The 17,581-nt window shown below is 38.1% G+C and overlaps 1 protein-coding gene across 1 annotated transcript in view; it reads right to left on the bottom strand.

The window, feature by feature from the left end:
• Nucleotides 1-894: 894 nt before the first annotated feature.
• GRB14 (growth factor receptor bound protein 14) overlaps nucleotides 895-17,581 on the bottom strand; it is a 49,763-nt gene continuing 33,076 nt past the window's right edge. Inside the window, exons 6-13 of the mRNA XM_069735347.1 lie at nucleotides 16,484-16,594; nucleotides 13,865-13,960; nucleotides 9,070-9,147; nucleotides 8,790-8,906; nucleotides 8,063-8,132; nucleotides 6,997-7,084; nucleotides 3,059-3,152; nucleotides 895-1,158 (exon numbers count right to left, since the gene is read on the bottom strand). Coding sequence (XP_069591448.1) covers nucleotides 1,012-1,158; nucleotides 3,059-3,152; nucleotides 6,997-7,084; nucleotides 8,063-8,132; nucleotides 8,790-8,906; nucleotides 9,070-9,147; nucleotides 13,865-13,960; nucleotides 16,484-16,594 — 801 coding nt within the window. The 3' untranslated portion in view covers nucleotides 895-1,011. The remainder of the gene's footprint in view (nucleotides 1,159-3,058; nucleotides 3,153-6,996; nucleotides 7,085-8,062; nucleotides 8,133-8,789; nucleotides 8,907-9,069; nucleotides 9,148-13,864; nucleotides 13,961-16,483; nucleotides 16,595-17,581) is intronic.

Here is a 17,581-nt window from a genome sequence, read left to right on the forward strand (position 1 = left end):
GCAGTTCATTCACTAGGTCCCCCCGCGTGGTTCTGGGATTTTTGCTCACCGTTCTTGTGATCATTCTGACCCCACGGGGTGGGATTTTGCGTGGAGCCCCAGATCGAGGGAGATTATCAGTGGTCTTGTATGTCTTCCATTTTCTAATTATTGCTCCCACTGTTGATTTCTTCACTCCAAGCTGGTTGGCTATTGCAGATTCAGTCTTCCCAGCCTGGTGCAGGGCTACAATTTTGTTTCTGGTGTCCTTTGACAGCTCTTTGGTCTTCACCATAGTGGAGTTTGGAGTCAGACTGTTTGAGGGTGTGCACAGGTGTCTTTTTATACTGATAACAAGTTTAAACAGGTGCCATTACTACAGGTAATGAGTGGAGGAAAGAGGAGACTCTTAAAGAAGAAGTTACAGGTCTGTGAGAGCCAGAAATCTTGATTGTTTGTTTCTGACCAAATACTTATTTTCCACCATAATATGCAAATAAAATGTTAAAAAAACAGACAATGTAATTTTCAGGATTTTTTTTTCTCAGTTTGTCTCCCATAGTTGAGGTCTACCTATGATGTAAATTACAGACGCCTCTCATCTTTTTAAGTGGTGGAACTTGCACTATTGCTGACTGACTAAATACTTTTTTGCCCCACTGTATATATATATCTAAATAGTTTGTGGGGATAAATCCTGCTGAAGATTAATTTTAATCATTCAATTATGGAGAAGAATCCATGTAACAAATTACACATGGTAGAGGTCATTATCACTATATCATATTTTAATTAGACAATTTGTACATAAATTTTTTAGCATTATCGTTTTGACACATACCCCAGAGTGTAATCACAGGTGCTCATAGACTTTTACATGGGGCATGATTGGGATTTTTTTTTCTAATATTTCTTTTTTCATCAGTGACCATCACTATTTTTAATATCAACTTTTTTTTCGGCAGAGCGTATATACAATAGCGATAATGTCTTAATACAGTGATGATTATTTACAGTATCCGAGGAGCACAGTTACAGAGTGACCCGGGTACAGTAGTGCTTCAGGGTGCACGGCAGGAGTCCTCTGTTCAGCTGATGGAACTCAACAAGTTGGGTGAGATCTGTAAACCTCGTGTGTCCCTCATCTAAAGTGTAGAAAAGCTCTCCTTCATCTTCAATCTGTTGGATAGAAAGTGGGGAGGGGAGAATAGCAAAATTAAGAAAGTGATCTAAAGTGATCTAAAAATTAAAGTGATCTAAAAATTATTCTACGTTGCTACAATTTATTTAATAGAAATCTTCTACCGTTTTGTGTTTCCAGCTCCTATGCTAATCAATGGCTCCCTATGGTTACAAGCCCTATATTTACAGGTGTATCTCACTAAATTAGAATATCATCAAAAAGTTAATTTATTTCAGTTCTTCAATACAAAAAGTGAAACTCATATATTATATAGAGTCATTACAAACAGAGTGATCTATTTCAAGTATTTATTTCTGTTAATGTTGATGATTATGGCTTACAGCCAATGAAAACCTAAAAAGGCATTATCTCAGTAAATTAGAATACTTTATAACACCAGCTTGACAAAATGATTTTAACATCCGAAATGTTGCCCCACTGAAATGTATGTTCAGTAAATGCACTCAACACTTGGTTGGGCTCCTTTTGCATCAGTTACTGCATCAATGCGGCGTAGCATGGAGGCGATCAGCCTGTGGCACTGCTGAGGGGTTATGGAAGCCCAGGTTGCTTTGATAGCAGCCTTCAGCTCATCTGCATTGTTGGGTCTGGTGTCTCTCATCTTCCTCTTGACAATACCCTATAGATTCTCTATGGGATTAAAGCCAGACAAGTTTGCTGCCAATCAAGCACAGTGATGCTGTTGATTTTAAATCAGGTATTGGCACTTTTGGCAGTGAGGACAGGTGCCAAGTCCTGGTGGAGAATTAAATTTCTCCAAAAAACTTGTCGGCAGAGGGAACCATGAAGTTCTCTATAATTTCCTGGTAGTCGGCTGTGCTTTCTTTGGTTTTGATAAAACACTGTGGACCTACACCAGCAGATGACATGGCTCCCCAAACCATCACTGATTGTGGAAAGCCTAGATTGTGGAAAGCCTGGATTAGCCCCTACTTTTCCACACCATCAGATGACAGTAGCACATAAAGTGATTTTAATCTTCAATACTTGAATGAGAGCCTCCATTTGTTGCCTTTAATGATCTATGGATGACTGTATTACCCTCCTTATCATTTTTTCCTGACTTTGCACTTTGTGCAAGGCCTTTATGAGTATAGGAGTACCATTACATGACAATTTGAATAAAATGTGTATGAGGTCCTCCTTTATGTCTAATACAGGGTGTAGCTGAGTCCCTCTTCCATCTAATTTTTGGCAGTTCTTGTTTCCTTCATAAATTACGCTGAAATTTCCAATTTAAAAAAAAAAAAATAATAATAATAATAAAAAGTTAATAAAAATGAATACAAATTAAAATTTTGGTTTACTTAAATTACTATTTTTTAAATCCTTTTTATACTTTTTCTTATATTCAAGTCATTATACAGGAAATAATATTTTTTAACTTTTTTTTTCCTGTAGACTCCAATTTCTCTTCAATTTTGAATGTTTTATTGTCAGTCTTTGAAGTGGAATAAAAGTGTGATATGATCATTCTCAGCAGCGATCTGGGAGTTAGAGATGCTTCCAGGAATCTTCCCCATGCTGTTCTTCTATTCAGCACTTTTTACACCCATTTCAACATTTTCACTGCCCCAAGACCTCCTTGGAGGGTCTGCTGGAAAAATGCTGAGATTTTTTATTGCCTCCCATTATACTCGTTGCTCGAAATGAGCACCTGAGCATTAGGAATTGCTCAGTTCCAGTAACGAGCATCCGAGCATTTTAATACTTACTCATCCTTAAAAACCAACTATGATCACTTTGTGTTACCTTGATTTACCCCAAAATTGCATTTATTATTACAATGTACACCGGTTAATAAGAAAAAGTACAAAAAAAAAGCTGAATTGTATCATTTGTGAATATACAGGACACGGGAAACATGCAACTTACTGGTAGAATTTGGAAGTGCTTGATCTTCTGCCCATAGCACAAAGAAAGGACAAATGATTTTGGAGTACTTTGACTGTCCCGGACCAAAAAAACTCTAAAAGAAATGTCATGTGATTAATACACAGTAATAAAAAGTATTCGCCAAATGGCTCTAATTGGTCTCCATACTAATGTATTTTTTTAATGAAACTACATGAGCTTAAGGGAACCTGTCATTATAAACCTTCTAGAAGTTGTAAAGCCCGGTGGGGTAGAGTACAGAGGCAGTTACCCTAAGCAAAAAATGATTCAGTGTGGAAAATTTTAATATAAAAAAACAAAAGTACAAGAGATATGACTAGCAGTGAAGACTTGTGAAACTGCACATGCACATGATGATGCACGTCATGAGCACCACTTTCAACGTGTAGACTGGCATCATAATTGTCAATATTTCTTGGAGTGTTAAAGTCCTGCACCCAAACCCATTCCTCCTGAAAAAGCCTCCAACCCTTTAAAAAATGCAGCAGAACTCTCATTTTTGATTAGGAATTATATAAATATATCTCCTTTTAGTCCAGTTGTCCAGTAAATCTGGGACATTTGGCAGGTACATGATGAAGTTGGATCTTGTGGTAGAGCATGGAGCCACAGGCTCGATGCCTCGCCACTCTCCATCAAAGGTCGCAGGCTGCTGTAGACCCATGGTCTATAAGACATCATTGTCCTGGTGCAGGTGGTGCAATGGCATCCCTGATTCCTAACGCTTGTGACGCCCCACTTTGAAGAAATATATGGTTCATCAGAATGATATTAACCACTTGTTACCACAGTCAGTTAATTCCAGGAGAAAGAAAACAGAAACATACAGCCCAGTTTTATGATTCTCCCGAGTTGTAATTTTATTGTTAAATGATTCCTCAAATATGTAAGAAAAGCCAATATTTTTTAAAGCAATCGTGATGGTTGGGATCTGCAAATGGTGCTGCCTTATTTGAGAGAACAGTTGCTTTTAAAGAGCAGCACGCCACAAATCGAGAGTTTTTATTCAGGTCATTGAACTCAAAGGTTAGATCAAATAACATAGACACTACTAAAGAGTGGTGCTCAAGTAGGTGCCCAAGCCATAATAAATTTTGAGATAAACTTGGCACGCACACATTTGTTAATGCGGTGAAAAAATTTAATGAAGTAGAGTACATACAGTAGATGTTTCGGTCTTGTATAAAGACCTTCATCAATGTACCTCACTTAAATATTTCATGGTACCAGGGTCATATGGAGGACAAAGAGTCCATGTTATGAACAAAATGGCTCGTGATGCAAAAAGGCAGGTCACAAGATGGGGAAATGTGCAGGAGTCACGGACACAGTATCCACCGCTTGTCCAGTGTACTGGACAGTGTACAGTGTACTGGACAAGTGGTGGATACTGTGTCTGTGACTCCTGCACATTTCCCTATCTTGTGACCTGCCTTTTTGCATCACAAGCCATTTTGTTCATAACATGGACTCTTTGTCCTCCATATGACCCTGGTACCCTGAAATATTTAAGTGAGGTACATTGATGAAGGTCTTTATACAAGACCGAAACGTCTACTGTATGTACTCTACCATATTAAATTTTTTCACCGCATTTACAAATTTGTGTGTGCCAAGTTTATCTCAAAATTGAACTCAAAGGTGACCGATTTCCAATTTATGGTTTTTCCATATAAAAAAAATCTCAAAAACGTAAATAATAAAAAAATAACATCACTTTCAATCAATAAAATAAGAATTGCTTCATATACCATATGTTTTGTAAATCAGAATCTGCAGTATTTAAAATGCAGAATTTGCATGCCATGCTTCTAAGGATGTTATTAAAGCCTTATTCGACACAGAAGAGCGGATTTCAATAGTCCTACACGGCATTTGGAAAGTTTTAAAAGAATCAGATGAGGTTTATAAATAGAACTTCTTTTGCTTAGAAGTGGAAGGAGATAATACTGAAGAGTATGATTATGCTTTCAGAGAAACTTCAATGACTTGAGTATTGATTCATCTCTATAGGTCCAGGCTGTCAAGTTTGTGTAGTACACCAGCTGGCTTCCACTGCATAAGAGCTGAACTTCAAAACGCCTCTCTGATCCAGAAATGAAAACATTAACTCAGACACTTTCCTTACAAATTTTACAGTATATTATCCAGCAGCCAGGCTTAACAAAAGAATGTCTATTTCTGGGAGAAATAACTTGAAAAGTATGTTTGCCAAATGCCCAGTAAACGATATAATACGAAAATTGCTTAAAACAATAGATAAAGAAAAATACCTGCAGGTCTCCACACCATCCATTCATCACGTCTATTAATACAAATTGCACATCTCCGCATGCAATTGTGCTGTTTAAAGGGAACCTGTCAGATCCAATAACGCTATTAACCTGCAGATATAGATATATTAATCTGAAGGTTAATAACATTGTGAGGGTGCACGGCTTTTGTTTGAAAGTGCATCACCTGGGTGAAGTGCACTTTATTTCTCCCGGGAGCTGCAAGCTTTCAGTCATGCAGATATGTTTCTAGAAATTACAGTCTCCTCTCACAGCACTGACAGTGGCGGCTGCAACCACACCCCCGGCACGGACTGACTGCCATCTGGGCTAGCATAATTGTAGAGCTGGCTGTCAGTCAATGCTGGTGGCTTCCGGGAGAAATAATGTTCATTTTTCCTGTGTGGCGCACTTTCAGTACAGTGGCCGGGCATTTTCATAATATTATTAACCTGCAGATTAATCCTATACTTGCAGGTTAATAGCATTATTGAACATGACAATCTCCCTTAAAAAGACTTCTCCCTTGGTTGATTACCCCTTGGGCCAACACTTTTTCAAAATCATCCTTTTAGATAAAATCATTACTGAGCGTACTTTAGCACTTTAGAAAAATACGATTTAGGTGGCGCTTGGGTGGTTAGTAAAACATGGTGATTGGGTTTGTTGACTTCACATAGGAGGAGGGGGATGGCACCAAGAGAAAACGCACTTCGGGAATGAGCGGGTTAACAATTGATTAATGAACTGGCAAGGTGATGGTGCGCTGCCCAATAAAAGTATAAAGCAATTGATAATACCTTTATTGAAGACCAACAATAAGACAATAGACAAACTGATGTTTTTGGGTCCAGATAGAAGCCTTTGTCAGGTCATCTCTTGACGAAGGCTTCTATCAAGAGCCAAAAACCGGTTTGTGATTTGTCTTATTGTTGGACTTCAATAAATGTAATATCAATTGCACTTTATACTTTTAATGGACACCGCCACCTTGCCGATTCATCCTACTTTAGTACTGGAGAAAAACATGGAAGCTTGATGCACACAAAAGACGGCATAACAGTGATGCGAGAAAAGGAAACATACGCATTTCAGTTTCAAACAAGTCCACTTTAAAAGCATTTTCCCAAAATTAAAAGTAATCCTCTATCCATAGGAAAGGGGATAACTTACTGATTACTGGGGGTCCAAATGATGGGGCCTCCATTGATCCTAAGAATTGCACTCATATGTAGTCCCATATGAAAGGAGTACAGTTCATGCATGCACAACTCCACGTCATTCCTTGTCTATGGGAAAACTAGAGCTCTGTACCCAACTATTTATGGAGCTTCTTGCCTGTGTCAGAACACACTTGGACCATGAAGGAAGATCCGAAATCGGGCTATCATTGAACTTTAAAAAATTAAAGCACAATAGTACTCAGATGATTCTCGAAATTGTGGGTCTTTATTTGATAGAGTCTTATTACAGTATCTTTTCTCATAAAATTCTAACTTCGGCATGTAGTGTGCTCCATCTGATGCTTATTGCTTGCAGAATATGATGCCATATAAAAGCACCAAAACTGTAGCTTATAGGGAACAGAAATTCCTTCCTTTGTGTATTGTACATTTTATCCAAAAATCCACCTATGTCACTTACCCATTTACAAGCCCTTGCTGATGTATCAGTTTCTGTGCCTCATCTCTTGAGATTTTATGGTGGAACCAGGGCTGTGACATATGAACTGCTGTATATAATAATACAAAACTACATTAGTAATCATCGAGCAGGTAAACAGATGATATCTGCCCTGTTGCATCATTTTCTAAATATAGCAGACATGCAAAATCCAAAATTAGGACTTAGAGGGTCCAACCCTTTAAATCCCTAATGAACTTGCAGAGTGCATATAAAAAGATAAAAAAAAACAATTGTGTGGATGATCAATCATCATGTACGGAGGGACAACAGATGAGATGGAGGACAGATGAGACTTGTGTCGACTGGTAGAGTAAGTATTATGCTCTTGCCGATTTCTGTGATTTTGAATTTTTACCCTAATTAAAGATTTTTTTCAGTTCTGGAAAACCCCTTTTAAAAAATGACTAAATATTATTTTTTTATTTAATTATCCTCCATGGATTGCAAAGTTGCAAATTTTTGCAATTTGTTTTTTTTTCTACTATTTGGCTTCCTTCACGTCCAAAACATAATATTGCAGCGTAATTTCATTGACTAGTTTGCGCTCCTTTAAAAGCTCCTTTTAACTGTTGCTCATCAATACCTGTACACAATATTCAAGCTGTCTATGCACGTAAATTCCCCTGTTTGAGTATCGCTTCTGTCCACCCTGTACAGACTGGAGAATTTCCATATACAGATGTACTAATATATTAGACAGATATTGTCAATTAGCAGTGAAAAGCAATCTCTAAAGGAGCATAAACTGGGCATTGAAACAGCACTACAGAGAAAAAGGGAAGTAGGAAAAAAGCAGAAACAGTTAGTGTCTTTAAAGAAGAATGATTCAAGCATATTTAAAAATAGTTTCAATTGTGGTATTAAATAAATAGGGATTTAGGATGAAAATTAATTTGTATTTTGCATCACCCCTTTAAATAAAAACAAATCTTAGTTACTCTTTAAGTACTTTAAATACTTAGTAAAGTGAAAGGCAATGAAGTACTCTCAGTAAAACATATATCAAAAGCAGGTATTAGCATACCTATATTTAACTTTGAACTTTGAGAAGTTGTTGGGATACCATGGGCGCTGATCCGTCCACAGCTTTTTCTCTGTATGAAATATAACAAACACTGTAATAAATAGTATAAAAATATACGTATTTTGAAAGTTATGAACATTGCAAATTGATCATGTGTGAAAAAGGGCCAAATTCATCATTTGCAGGTTTTTTAAGCCACTTTTCTTTCTTTCTTGCGATATTCATTGATGTTTTTTGCAGCAAATTCTTTAAACTGGTGCACGTAATTCATAAATATTGCTCAAGAGAAGAAAATGCTTTTTATTTTTTACTTTTACCTTTTTGGATGTTTTTAGAACAAAATGTTGCAGTTCAGCTAAAATGATTCCAAATCTGAGCAAAAAGTTTGGGCGTTCAGATCATCTCTCCAGTGGGAGCAATAAAATTTGTGTGACTTTTTAAAAAGTCGCAATTGATGAGTAGGCAAAAACAACTGGAAACCCCAAACCCAGACCGCAATAGTAGAGAAAAAAACAGGTTAACATATATAAAAAAAAACTTAAGAAAATGGTGCAAACTGAAAGAAAAATTTGACACAAATCAAAAACAGGTAAAAAAAACAAAATACTAAAGCAAATTAAGGGTTCAAATGCAACAATGAATCAGGCCCTAAATATTTTTTTTCCAGTTTTCACCATTTTTTCCAGGGTTAACCGATACCCAGCACCCACGTAGGTATTATACTCACCCTCCATAATAGTCCTTCTTGCAGAGCAATAGACATTGCTTCTGTGGGGTTTTCGATGACTCTGGTTTTATGGCCCGAGAAGTCCATTGCCACAAGTGAGTTTTCTGATATGCTTCTCTACAAGTGCGGAAAAATATTCAGTAAAATCCTATTGAGGTCAGGTTATAGATGTTAAAATGTACATGATGTTATAGAATTGTATCTCTAGGTTGTATCATAACATTATGATGATCAGTTTTGGAAAGTATTAGACAATTATGCATTCTATCACAATACATACCGTCGTCGATAGGTTGGGTCCATTCGGATCATTTTTTTGGTGGGGTCGGAGGTAATTTTGGTAAATGTGTTTACCATTCTGCAAATAAAGATAGATACATTAGTAAAAGGAATTAATTTTCTATTACTTATACTATATAAATCTTCTAAATGTGTCTTAGGCCAGGTTCATACTGTGTTTAAGCAGCCTGTTCAAAGCATAGCGTTGACGGGCTGCGTTAACGCTATAGCATACATGCCACCGCGTTATGCTATACCACTAGCACAGCAGCCAGCATCCGAGGCTCCGTCAGTGAATGACGGCACATCGCTAGTGCATGCCGATTATGGCATGCGTTGGCGATGCGCCTGATAGTAGGGGTTAATGGCAGCGTTAATGGACTGCGTTACACCGCGTCATGCCACGGTGTAATGCAGTCCGTCTAACGGACTACCATAACGCACTGTGACCCCAGCCTTAGAAATGTTTCCACATCCAAACCACACAATCTTTTGTCTGTCTGTAAGACAGGTGGTTGCAGCAGGATCCTCCCCCCACTTCCTTGTCTGCAGTATAAGACAAATATTGTTAACTCCAGTCCCAACATTTTGTCCCTTTCAACAGTTCACCAGCCAGAAAATGGAAGATATTAGCAGTAGATTAAATCCTGGGTCTTCAGCAGAAAATCTTATAGAGTGCCAAATAATAGTGACACAGGGGAAACGTGGTCAAGTCAGTCAGCTCCTTCTGATAGGTTGTTCAGGCAGCTAAGGAGTCTACTAAAGGACCCCAATGTCCACCATATCTGTGATCCAGATAAACTCTTCATAGGGGGTCAGTAAAATTGCAATACAACACAATACAGAAGTATTGTAATGTACAAGCAATCAAGTTACCGCATGTTCAAGTCACTTGGGGGTCCAAAAATAGTGAAAAATGTCAAAAATTGTTAAAAACATGTAAAAATAAATTCAAAGTAGCCACATTTTTCCACTCTGTTAATGAAAAATGTAAAAAAATATATTTTGCATCCATAATAGTCCAACATTCTTTACGTATCACACCAGTTATCCTGCATGATGAACAACGTTCAAGAAAAAAAAGGGACAAATTTGCCATTTTTGGCCACCTCCTCTATTAAATAAAATGGAATGAAAAGCGATCAAAAAAGTCATATGCGCCCTGATGAATTGTACCTTGTCCATCAAGAAACAAGACCTCACTTTACTCAGTCAGCAGAAAAGTAAGAAATTATGGTTCTCAGAAAATGGTAAGAAGACAATTAAAAAAGTTTTCCTTCAATTTTTTTTTACTATTGAAAAACAGTAAAATGAAGAAATCTTTATAAATTGAGATTTTCTTTAATACCAATAAAGTTAACATGTCCATTTTTCTGCACAGGGAATGCCATAAAAAGGAAAACCACAGAACATGGGTTGAATTGATTTTTTTTACTTATTCCCAATTTTTCCCAATTTTCGATTCTTTAAATGGCAAATGAAATGGGACCAACTGAAGTTACAACTCATCAAAAAACAAGCCCAAATATGTCAACTGGAAGATAAAAAATAGCTATGGGTTCTTAGATGAAGATAATAAAAATTATCAGAAGTGGAAACGGGTTAGAGGAGACCTGTGTCTGAGTCTTACAAAGGTTGGCGAACCAGAATAGCAGAGAAATATTATTCTAATCATTACTGATTGACCATCAATCCCGCGCACACTTTGGGAAACTCTTTGAACCATTTAGGACACTATACTCCCTTCTGTATACAGTTTATATACACACATTATACAATTTATATTCTGTGCTCTTCAGTTAAAAATTAAAGGAATGTCGTTCAGCTGACTGTGGGGTCCGACAAATGGAATTCCAGAGGAGGCAGCACTGTGCCAAGTACAACTATGTCAGGAGTTAAAAAACTATTTAAATGACCATCAATTGGACAGATCAGGTCAAGGTAATAAAGAGTTTGATCTGAAATTCCAGAGTTAGAAGACAACAGGTTCTGGATCGTTAGTCAGATCTGAATGTCTTAGTATAAACTCAAACTGAAAAACTGACCAGCATATCCAAATTAGTGTGTATGGGTGAATTTACGGGCAGATTCTCTGTTAACTCATTTTGCAGCCAACACTAGACAGTACAATACAGAGGCTACATAAGGCAAACAGTGTAACATTTCTAAAAATCCGAAATGCAGAAATGATTTTTAACCCCGAATACATCCACTTAAGAAAAAAAACTATTTTCTCCAGAGATGGACAACTCTTTAAGTCTATATAAATAATGGATGTTCATTTGCAAAAATGTTTAGCAAAAAATATATGCATTTGAGAAGTAAAAAAAAAAGTTTCCAAAGGTGGACAACCACACATACTCTGAAGCAGACTGAACCAATGGACAGTTTGGTGGTACCAGGGAAAGCCATTAGCAGGTAGTTAGGAAGGAACCAGTGCCATAGCTTTCGATGCTTCACCTATGGCACCAATTACGTTGGATGCCCTTAAATGAATGTCATTCCGCTGACTGTGGTGTCTAACAAATAGAATTACAAAGCAGAGAGCACTGTGCCAAGCACAACCATGTTAGAGCTATTTACAATACCAAGTCTTAAGCATGAAGCTTTTTGAGCCCCCCTACCCACCTTCTGAAACATATCTGCCAGATTCTTATGGCTGGTACTACCAAACTACCAGAGATGCATACAGTCCTGGATTTTCCCTAACTGTCCGATTTTTCGAAGACAAACCAAGCTAAATATGAGTTGTCCATGGATGAAAGTTGGTGGGTTTACACAAACACCATTCCAATCGGGTGGTTCTATCCATTTTTGGCTGTTTCTGGGTAGGATTGGGCATTTCAGTTGCATGACCTAACCATCCCTATATATTCCCATGAGCAGGTGGGTATCGAATTAGGAAATTTTCAACTCTTCCTTCTGTACTTTGAAGATGACAGATCAGCCAACAGTTGCCAACTGGACTTTTTATTTTTTTTCTGGATAGCTTATCAAAAAATAACAGACAGACAATATTTTTTACAGACACATTGGAAAAATCGATAACATTGTAAGTGATCCATGTCTACAATCCATATTGTGGCTTGCAAAAGTATTCACCCTGCTTGGCATTTTTTATGTTTTGCTACCTCATAACCTGGAATTTCAATTTTTGTTTAGGGATTGCATCAGTTCATATAAAGATCATGCCTATAACTGTGAGCATTTTGTTTTCTTTTTATTATGAAGCAAGCAACAAATAGGACAACATTACTTAAAACTCCAGTGTGCATCACTATTCAGCCCCCTAAAGTCAGTACTTTGTAGAGACTCCTTTTACAGCAATTACAGCTGCAAGTTGCTTTGGATAAAACGTTATATGATTTCTTCTGGTGAAAAGCAGTCTTCAAGTCTGACCACAGATTCTCAATTGGATTAATGTCTGGACTTTGACTATGCCACTCCTAAGCATTTACACATTTCCCCTTAAACCACTCAGGTGTTGCTTTAGCAGTTTGCTTTGGGTCATTGTCTGTTTGGAAGGTGAACCTCTGTCCCAGTCTCAAATTACTGACAGATCAAAACAGTTTTTGCTCAAGAATATCCCTGTATTTTGCACCATCCATATTGCCCTTGACTTGGACCATTTTTTCCTGTCTCTGCTGCCGAAAAACATCCCCACAGCATAATAAGGCTACCACCATGTTTCCCTGTGGGATGGTGTTCTTGGGGTGAGGAGCTGTGTTGTTGATTTGCTTTCCAGATACAGTGTTTATTTTGGTTGCCGAAAATTTCAATTTTTGGCTCATCTGACCACAACACCTTCTTCCATACATTTTGGGAGTCTTCCACATGCCTTTTGGCAAACTCAAAATGAGCCTTACGATTTTTGTGTGTAAGTAAAGGCTTTTTTTCTGCCCACTCTTCCATAAAGGCCCCCTCTATGAAGTGTACGGGTTACTTTAGTTGTATAAACAGATGTTCCAGACTGAGAGTTTTGGTGGGCGGCCCTCTCTTGGCAGATTTGTTGTGGTACTATGTGCTTTCCATTTGATGATAATGGATTTGATGGTGCTCTGGGGGATTATAAGAGATTGGGATATTTTTTATAGCCCAACCCTGACTTGTTCTCAGCAACTTTGTCCCTGACTTGCTTGGATATCTCCTTGGTCTTCATAGTGTTTGGTCAGTGGTGCCTCTTAATGATATAGCAGCCTCTGTGGACTTTCAGAAAAGGTGTGTTGCCCACAGGTGGACTTCCCTTCACTAATCATGTGACTTATGAAAGTAATTGTTTGCATCAGAAATTTTTAAGGGATTAATATCAAAAGTGGTTAATACATACAGTATGCACATGCCAAATTTCAGTTATTTGATCCCATAAACTTAATGTATGCCTATATTTTTCTCACTTCACCAACTTAGACTATTTAGTGCTGCTGATGCATCACATACAAATCGGATTACAAAAATATTTAAACACAGGTCACAGGTTGAAATGTAACAAAATAAGTTAAAAGCCAAGGGGGTGAATACTTTTGCAGGCTACTATAATTCTAGTATGAATCAGCTGCATGGAATGTAAATTGTAAAATGATGATAATAACAGTCATAATAATCTATATAAGTTTCTTCAGCCTGAAAAAAACACCAACTCCTTAATTATTTTTTTTACGGACAGGGCAAAAAAGTGCCCTATTTTTAGGAACCGTCCTTGAATTTTTGCACAGTTGGCAACCCTGGGTCTGTGGCTACAGGGCCTATGGATCTCTGCCATATCTGTGCAACTGGCTTGCATGCTCGAAACACGTTACCTTGTACAATCGTATTGCTGTCACCCAGCAGCTTTTAGCCTCTTCGCACTCCGCGCACAACATCTTCATCTCCTTGGCTCCTCCTGTCGTGTGAGGCTAGAAAGCCACAGCACATTTTGATTAATGCATGTCTTGCAGGCAAAACCTGTTGAAATAAAAGTCACTAAAATCCTCCTATGTAAACAGCCAAGACACAAATACACTTTCGTTCTAGAACAGAGCTTTGCATTCGAGTAAGCCTTTTAATTTCAAACCTATATTCCTATCATAGCCATCTATAGCATAGCCACAGGATATAACCTAAATATCTTGTAAGCGGAAGTCCCCAATCTGCACCTATTGGGAGAATCGGGGTCTCCCAAATTGTTTGACTCTTTCTATTACTAAACTTACTGAAGAGTCTGTAACCGGATGTGCCAACTGCTTGCAGAACAAGGGTTTTATGTCTGCATGGGCTGGATAAGGTCCCACCTATCAGGCATTTAGAGCATATACTTTCAGATATGGAATGACTGTCTCATGATATGAAATACGTAGATGTCTGAGATCGCAAAAGCCCTTTAATACCTTCTTGCAACGGAAAACTCCCAAACGTGGACCGCCACAAATGTTTGTCACAGCACAGGCTCAGAAACTGAGCCTCTGCCATCACTGGTAGGCGTCAGTTGTAATATACTGCCAACACCCTGCCACTGGGATCGGAGACAACTATGTTTAACCTCATAGATGCCATATGCAAGAGCTCCTGTGACATTTCAGCAGTTAGACAGCAGAGGAGGGGTTTCCTTTGTCACCTGATAAGTAGTACCCCTTCTCGATCTGCTATCGTTGCACTGCCCATAGTTTTCGCCATTTCCATCTGTAGAATAGATACATTTAAGTCCTGCCCAAATCAGGGGGGATGCCCAATTTGGCATGTGATTTATTTGACCCCTGCCCCTTTTCAGTGTATGACATGCACAAATTTGGTGAGATTGGCTGCAAAAATCTAGGATAGTCCAGGCATATTTGGGATTGTTAGCAACTATGCTTGCCAGAGACTAGTCTCTATAGGATACATGGAAAGTACATATGGACATTTGCTAGAATTTTTTTTTCTTGTAATGCATCTAAAATTAAATAGATAAAGCAAAATTCCAGATGATCTCCATTATAAATGTCCTTCCACACATGTTGTATGCAGCAACTATGTGTCATTGCTGGATTCAGCTGATGAGCCATGGTTACAGGACTACAAGCAAACCCTGTGTGTAGTCCAGTGCGGCGGTAATGTCTTATTCCCCTTCCATTACTTCTTTCTAACCTAATCCTGAGCACTGTTGTAATATTTGTAATCTGCTGGTTACTTTTATTCATACACAGGCACTGAAGGAAGCGAGGGGGAACACCCACTAAGCTCTGAACTTTAAGCTTCACCTTCAGACATGCCAGAGAGTTCAGGTCTTAAAAATAAAATATGCAATAGAGGATTTTAGCTTTTATAAGTACATAGACATATTTTTAATATATTTTTTTTCCTTCTTATTTTTATTTTTTTTAACAGAACTAACCAAAACAGATATGATAAATGTCACCAGGGGGAGAAAATAGAATAGTTAGGGGTGGGTGGTATTACTTTTTCATTCTGCTATTATTATTAATAATAATAATAATAATATTTATTGTTATAGCGCCATTTATTCCATGGTGTTTTACATGTGAGGAGGGGTATACATAATAAAAACAAGTACAATAATCTTGAACAATACAAGTCACAACTGGTACAGGAGGAGAGAGGACCCTGCCCGCGAAGGCTCACAATCTACAAGGGATGGGTGAGGATACAGTAGGTGAGGATAGAGCTGGTCAAGCAGCGGTTTGGTCGATCGGTGGTTACTGCAAGTTATAGGCTTGTCGGAAGAGGTGGGTCTTCAGGTTCTTTTTGAATGTTTTGATGGTAGGCGAGAGTCTGATGTGTTGTGGTAGAGGGTTCCAGAGTAGGGGTGATGCGCGAGAGAAATCTTGTATACGATTGTGGGAAGAGGAGATAAGAGGGGAGTAGAGAAGGAGATCTTGTGAGGATCGGAGGTTGCATGTAGGTAAGTACTGGGAGACGAGGTCACAGATGTATGGAGGAGACAGGTTGTGGATGGCTTTGTACGTCATGGTTACGGTTTTGTAGTGGAGTCTCTGGGCAATGGGGAGCCAGTGAAGGGATTGACAGATGGAAGTGGCCGGGGAATAGCGGGGGGACAGGAGGATTAGTCGGGCAGCAGAGTTTAGAATAGATTGGAGGGGTGCGAGAGTGTTCGAGGGGAGGCCACAGAGCAGGAGGTTGCAGTAGTCAAGGCGAGAGATGATGAGGGCATGGACTAGGGTTTTTGCAGATTCTTGGTTGAGGAATGTACGGATTTGTGAAATATTTTTGAGTTGAAGTCGGCAAAGGGCTTGGATATGTGGTTTGAAGGAGAGATCAGCGTCAAGGATTACCCCGAGGCAGCGAGCTTGTGGGACTGGGGAGAGTGGGCAGCCATTTACTGTAATGGATAGGTTCATTGGGGGGGGGTCACGTGAGGTGGGGCTATAAATAATTGTAAATAATTGAGCTATTATGTTAGTAGTACAAACATGATGCTGTACCTTTAAGCAGAATCCATAGTCTGTGGGAGCTCCATACATTTTTCTTGTGCACAGTAGCATATATATGTTACTCTGGCTCAAGTCACTGAAGAATTGAAGGTGTCTGGGGTCCTAGACAGAAGAAAAATGTAACGTATCAGGATAAAAATTTTGTAATATACTATGAGTTTTACTTTTTGATTTCTAGGATGGACTTTAGCAAAAAACAGTGATTAATTAAATGTGTGGGGGGATTGTGGGGTATAATGCTCAACTGACTTAGGTATAAAAGTCTTGAGAATATTCCCTGAAGACAACCTTATTATAGACTGTCCTATTTCTAGGACTTCGAGGGATTAACTAAAATCTGTGGTGCAACAATTTAAAAAGTGCTCCAATTCCCTGCAGCGCCTCTACAGGGGAAATGAATCATTGATTAGTATCATATGAAATCAATGGTCTGACTGTGTAGTGATGCATCCATTTTCTGGTCTAGATGTGGGCCTTTTTTACTGAATATTACAGTACTATGATAAAGATTAAAATTTGCCAGATATGAAGAGTTATATAAGGGACAGATTCTAATAGATAAAATAAGTTACTGTACTGGTTTAGAAAGATACTGTCCATAACATTTCATAAAAATGCTCACACTGTGTATTATTTATTTATCATTTAACATTGTTTGTGTTGATTTTTGGAAACAATATAAGTTTAGAACCAGAGTTTATTTAGGTTCCCGTGCTCTTAAATTTCCTAAATAGATTTTAAATTAAACTATAAAATTTCGATTGCATTCAGTCACCACTAGAGGGAGCTAAGGAGCCTTATGCATACAGTAATAAAATATTTGATGTGTAAATGTATGCGGTGAGATCCCCCTTGTGGGGGCCACATGCAAATAGAATTTTATCTAATTGTGTGTATACAAGGAATCTGGAGCTCTGTATAAGAAAATAGGAGATCCAATTGCCATAAAGATATATGATGACATTACTCAGCAGAAAATTTTTGATTAAAAAAATAAAAATAAAATAGATGAATAAAGAAAATTCTGTTAAAGTTGAACATTCACTTTCAAATCATTTAGTTTGAAAAAAAAAAAATGACAAATTACAG

This window comes from Ranitomeya imitator, chromosome 7 (assembly GCF_032444005.1).
Source record: "Ranitomeya imitator isolate aRanImi1 chromosome 7, aRanImi1.pri, whole genome shotgun sequence".
NCBI lineage: Eukaryota > Metazoa > Chordata > Amphibia > Anura > Dendrobatidae > Ranitomeya > Ranitomeya imitator.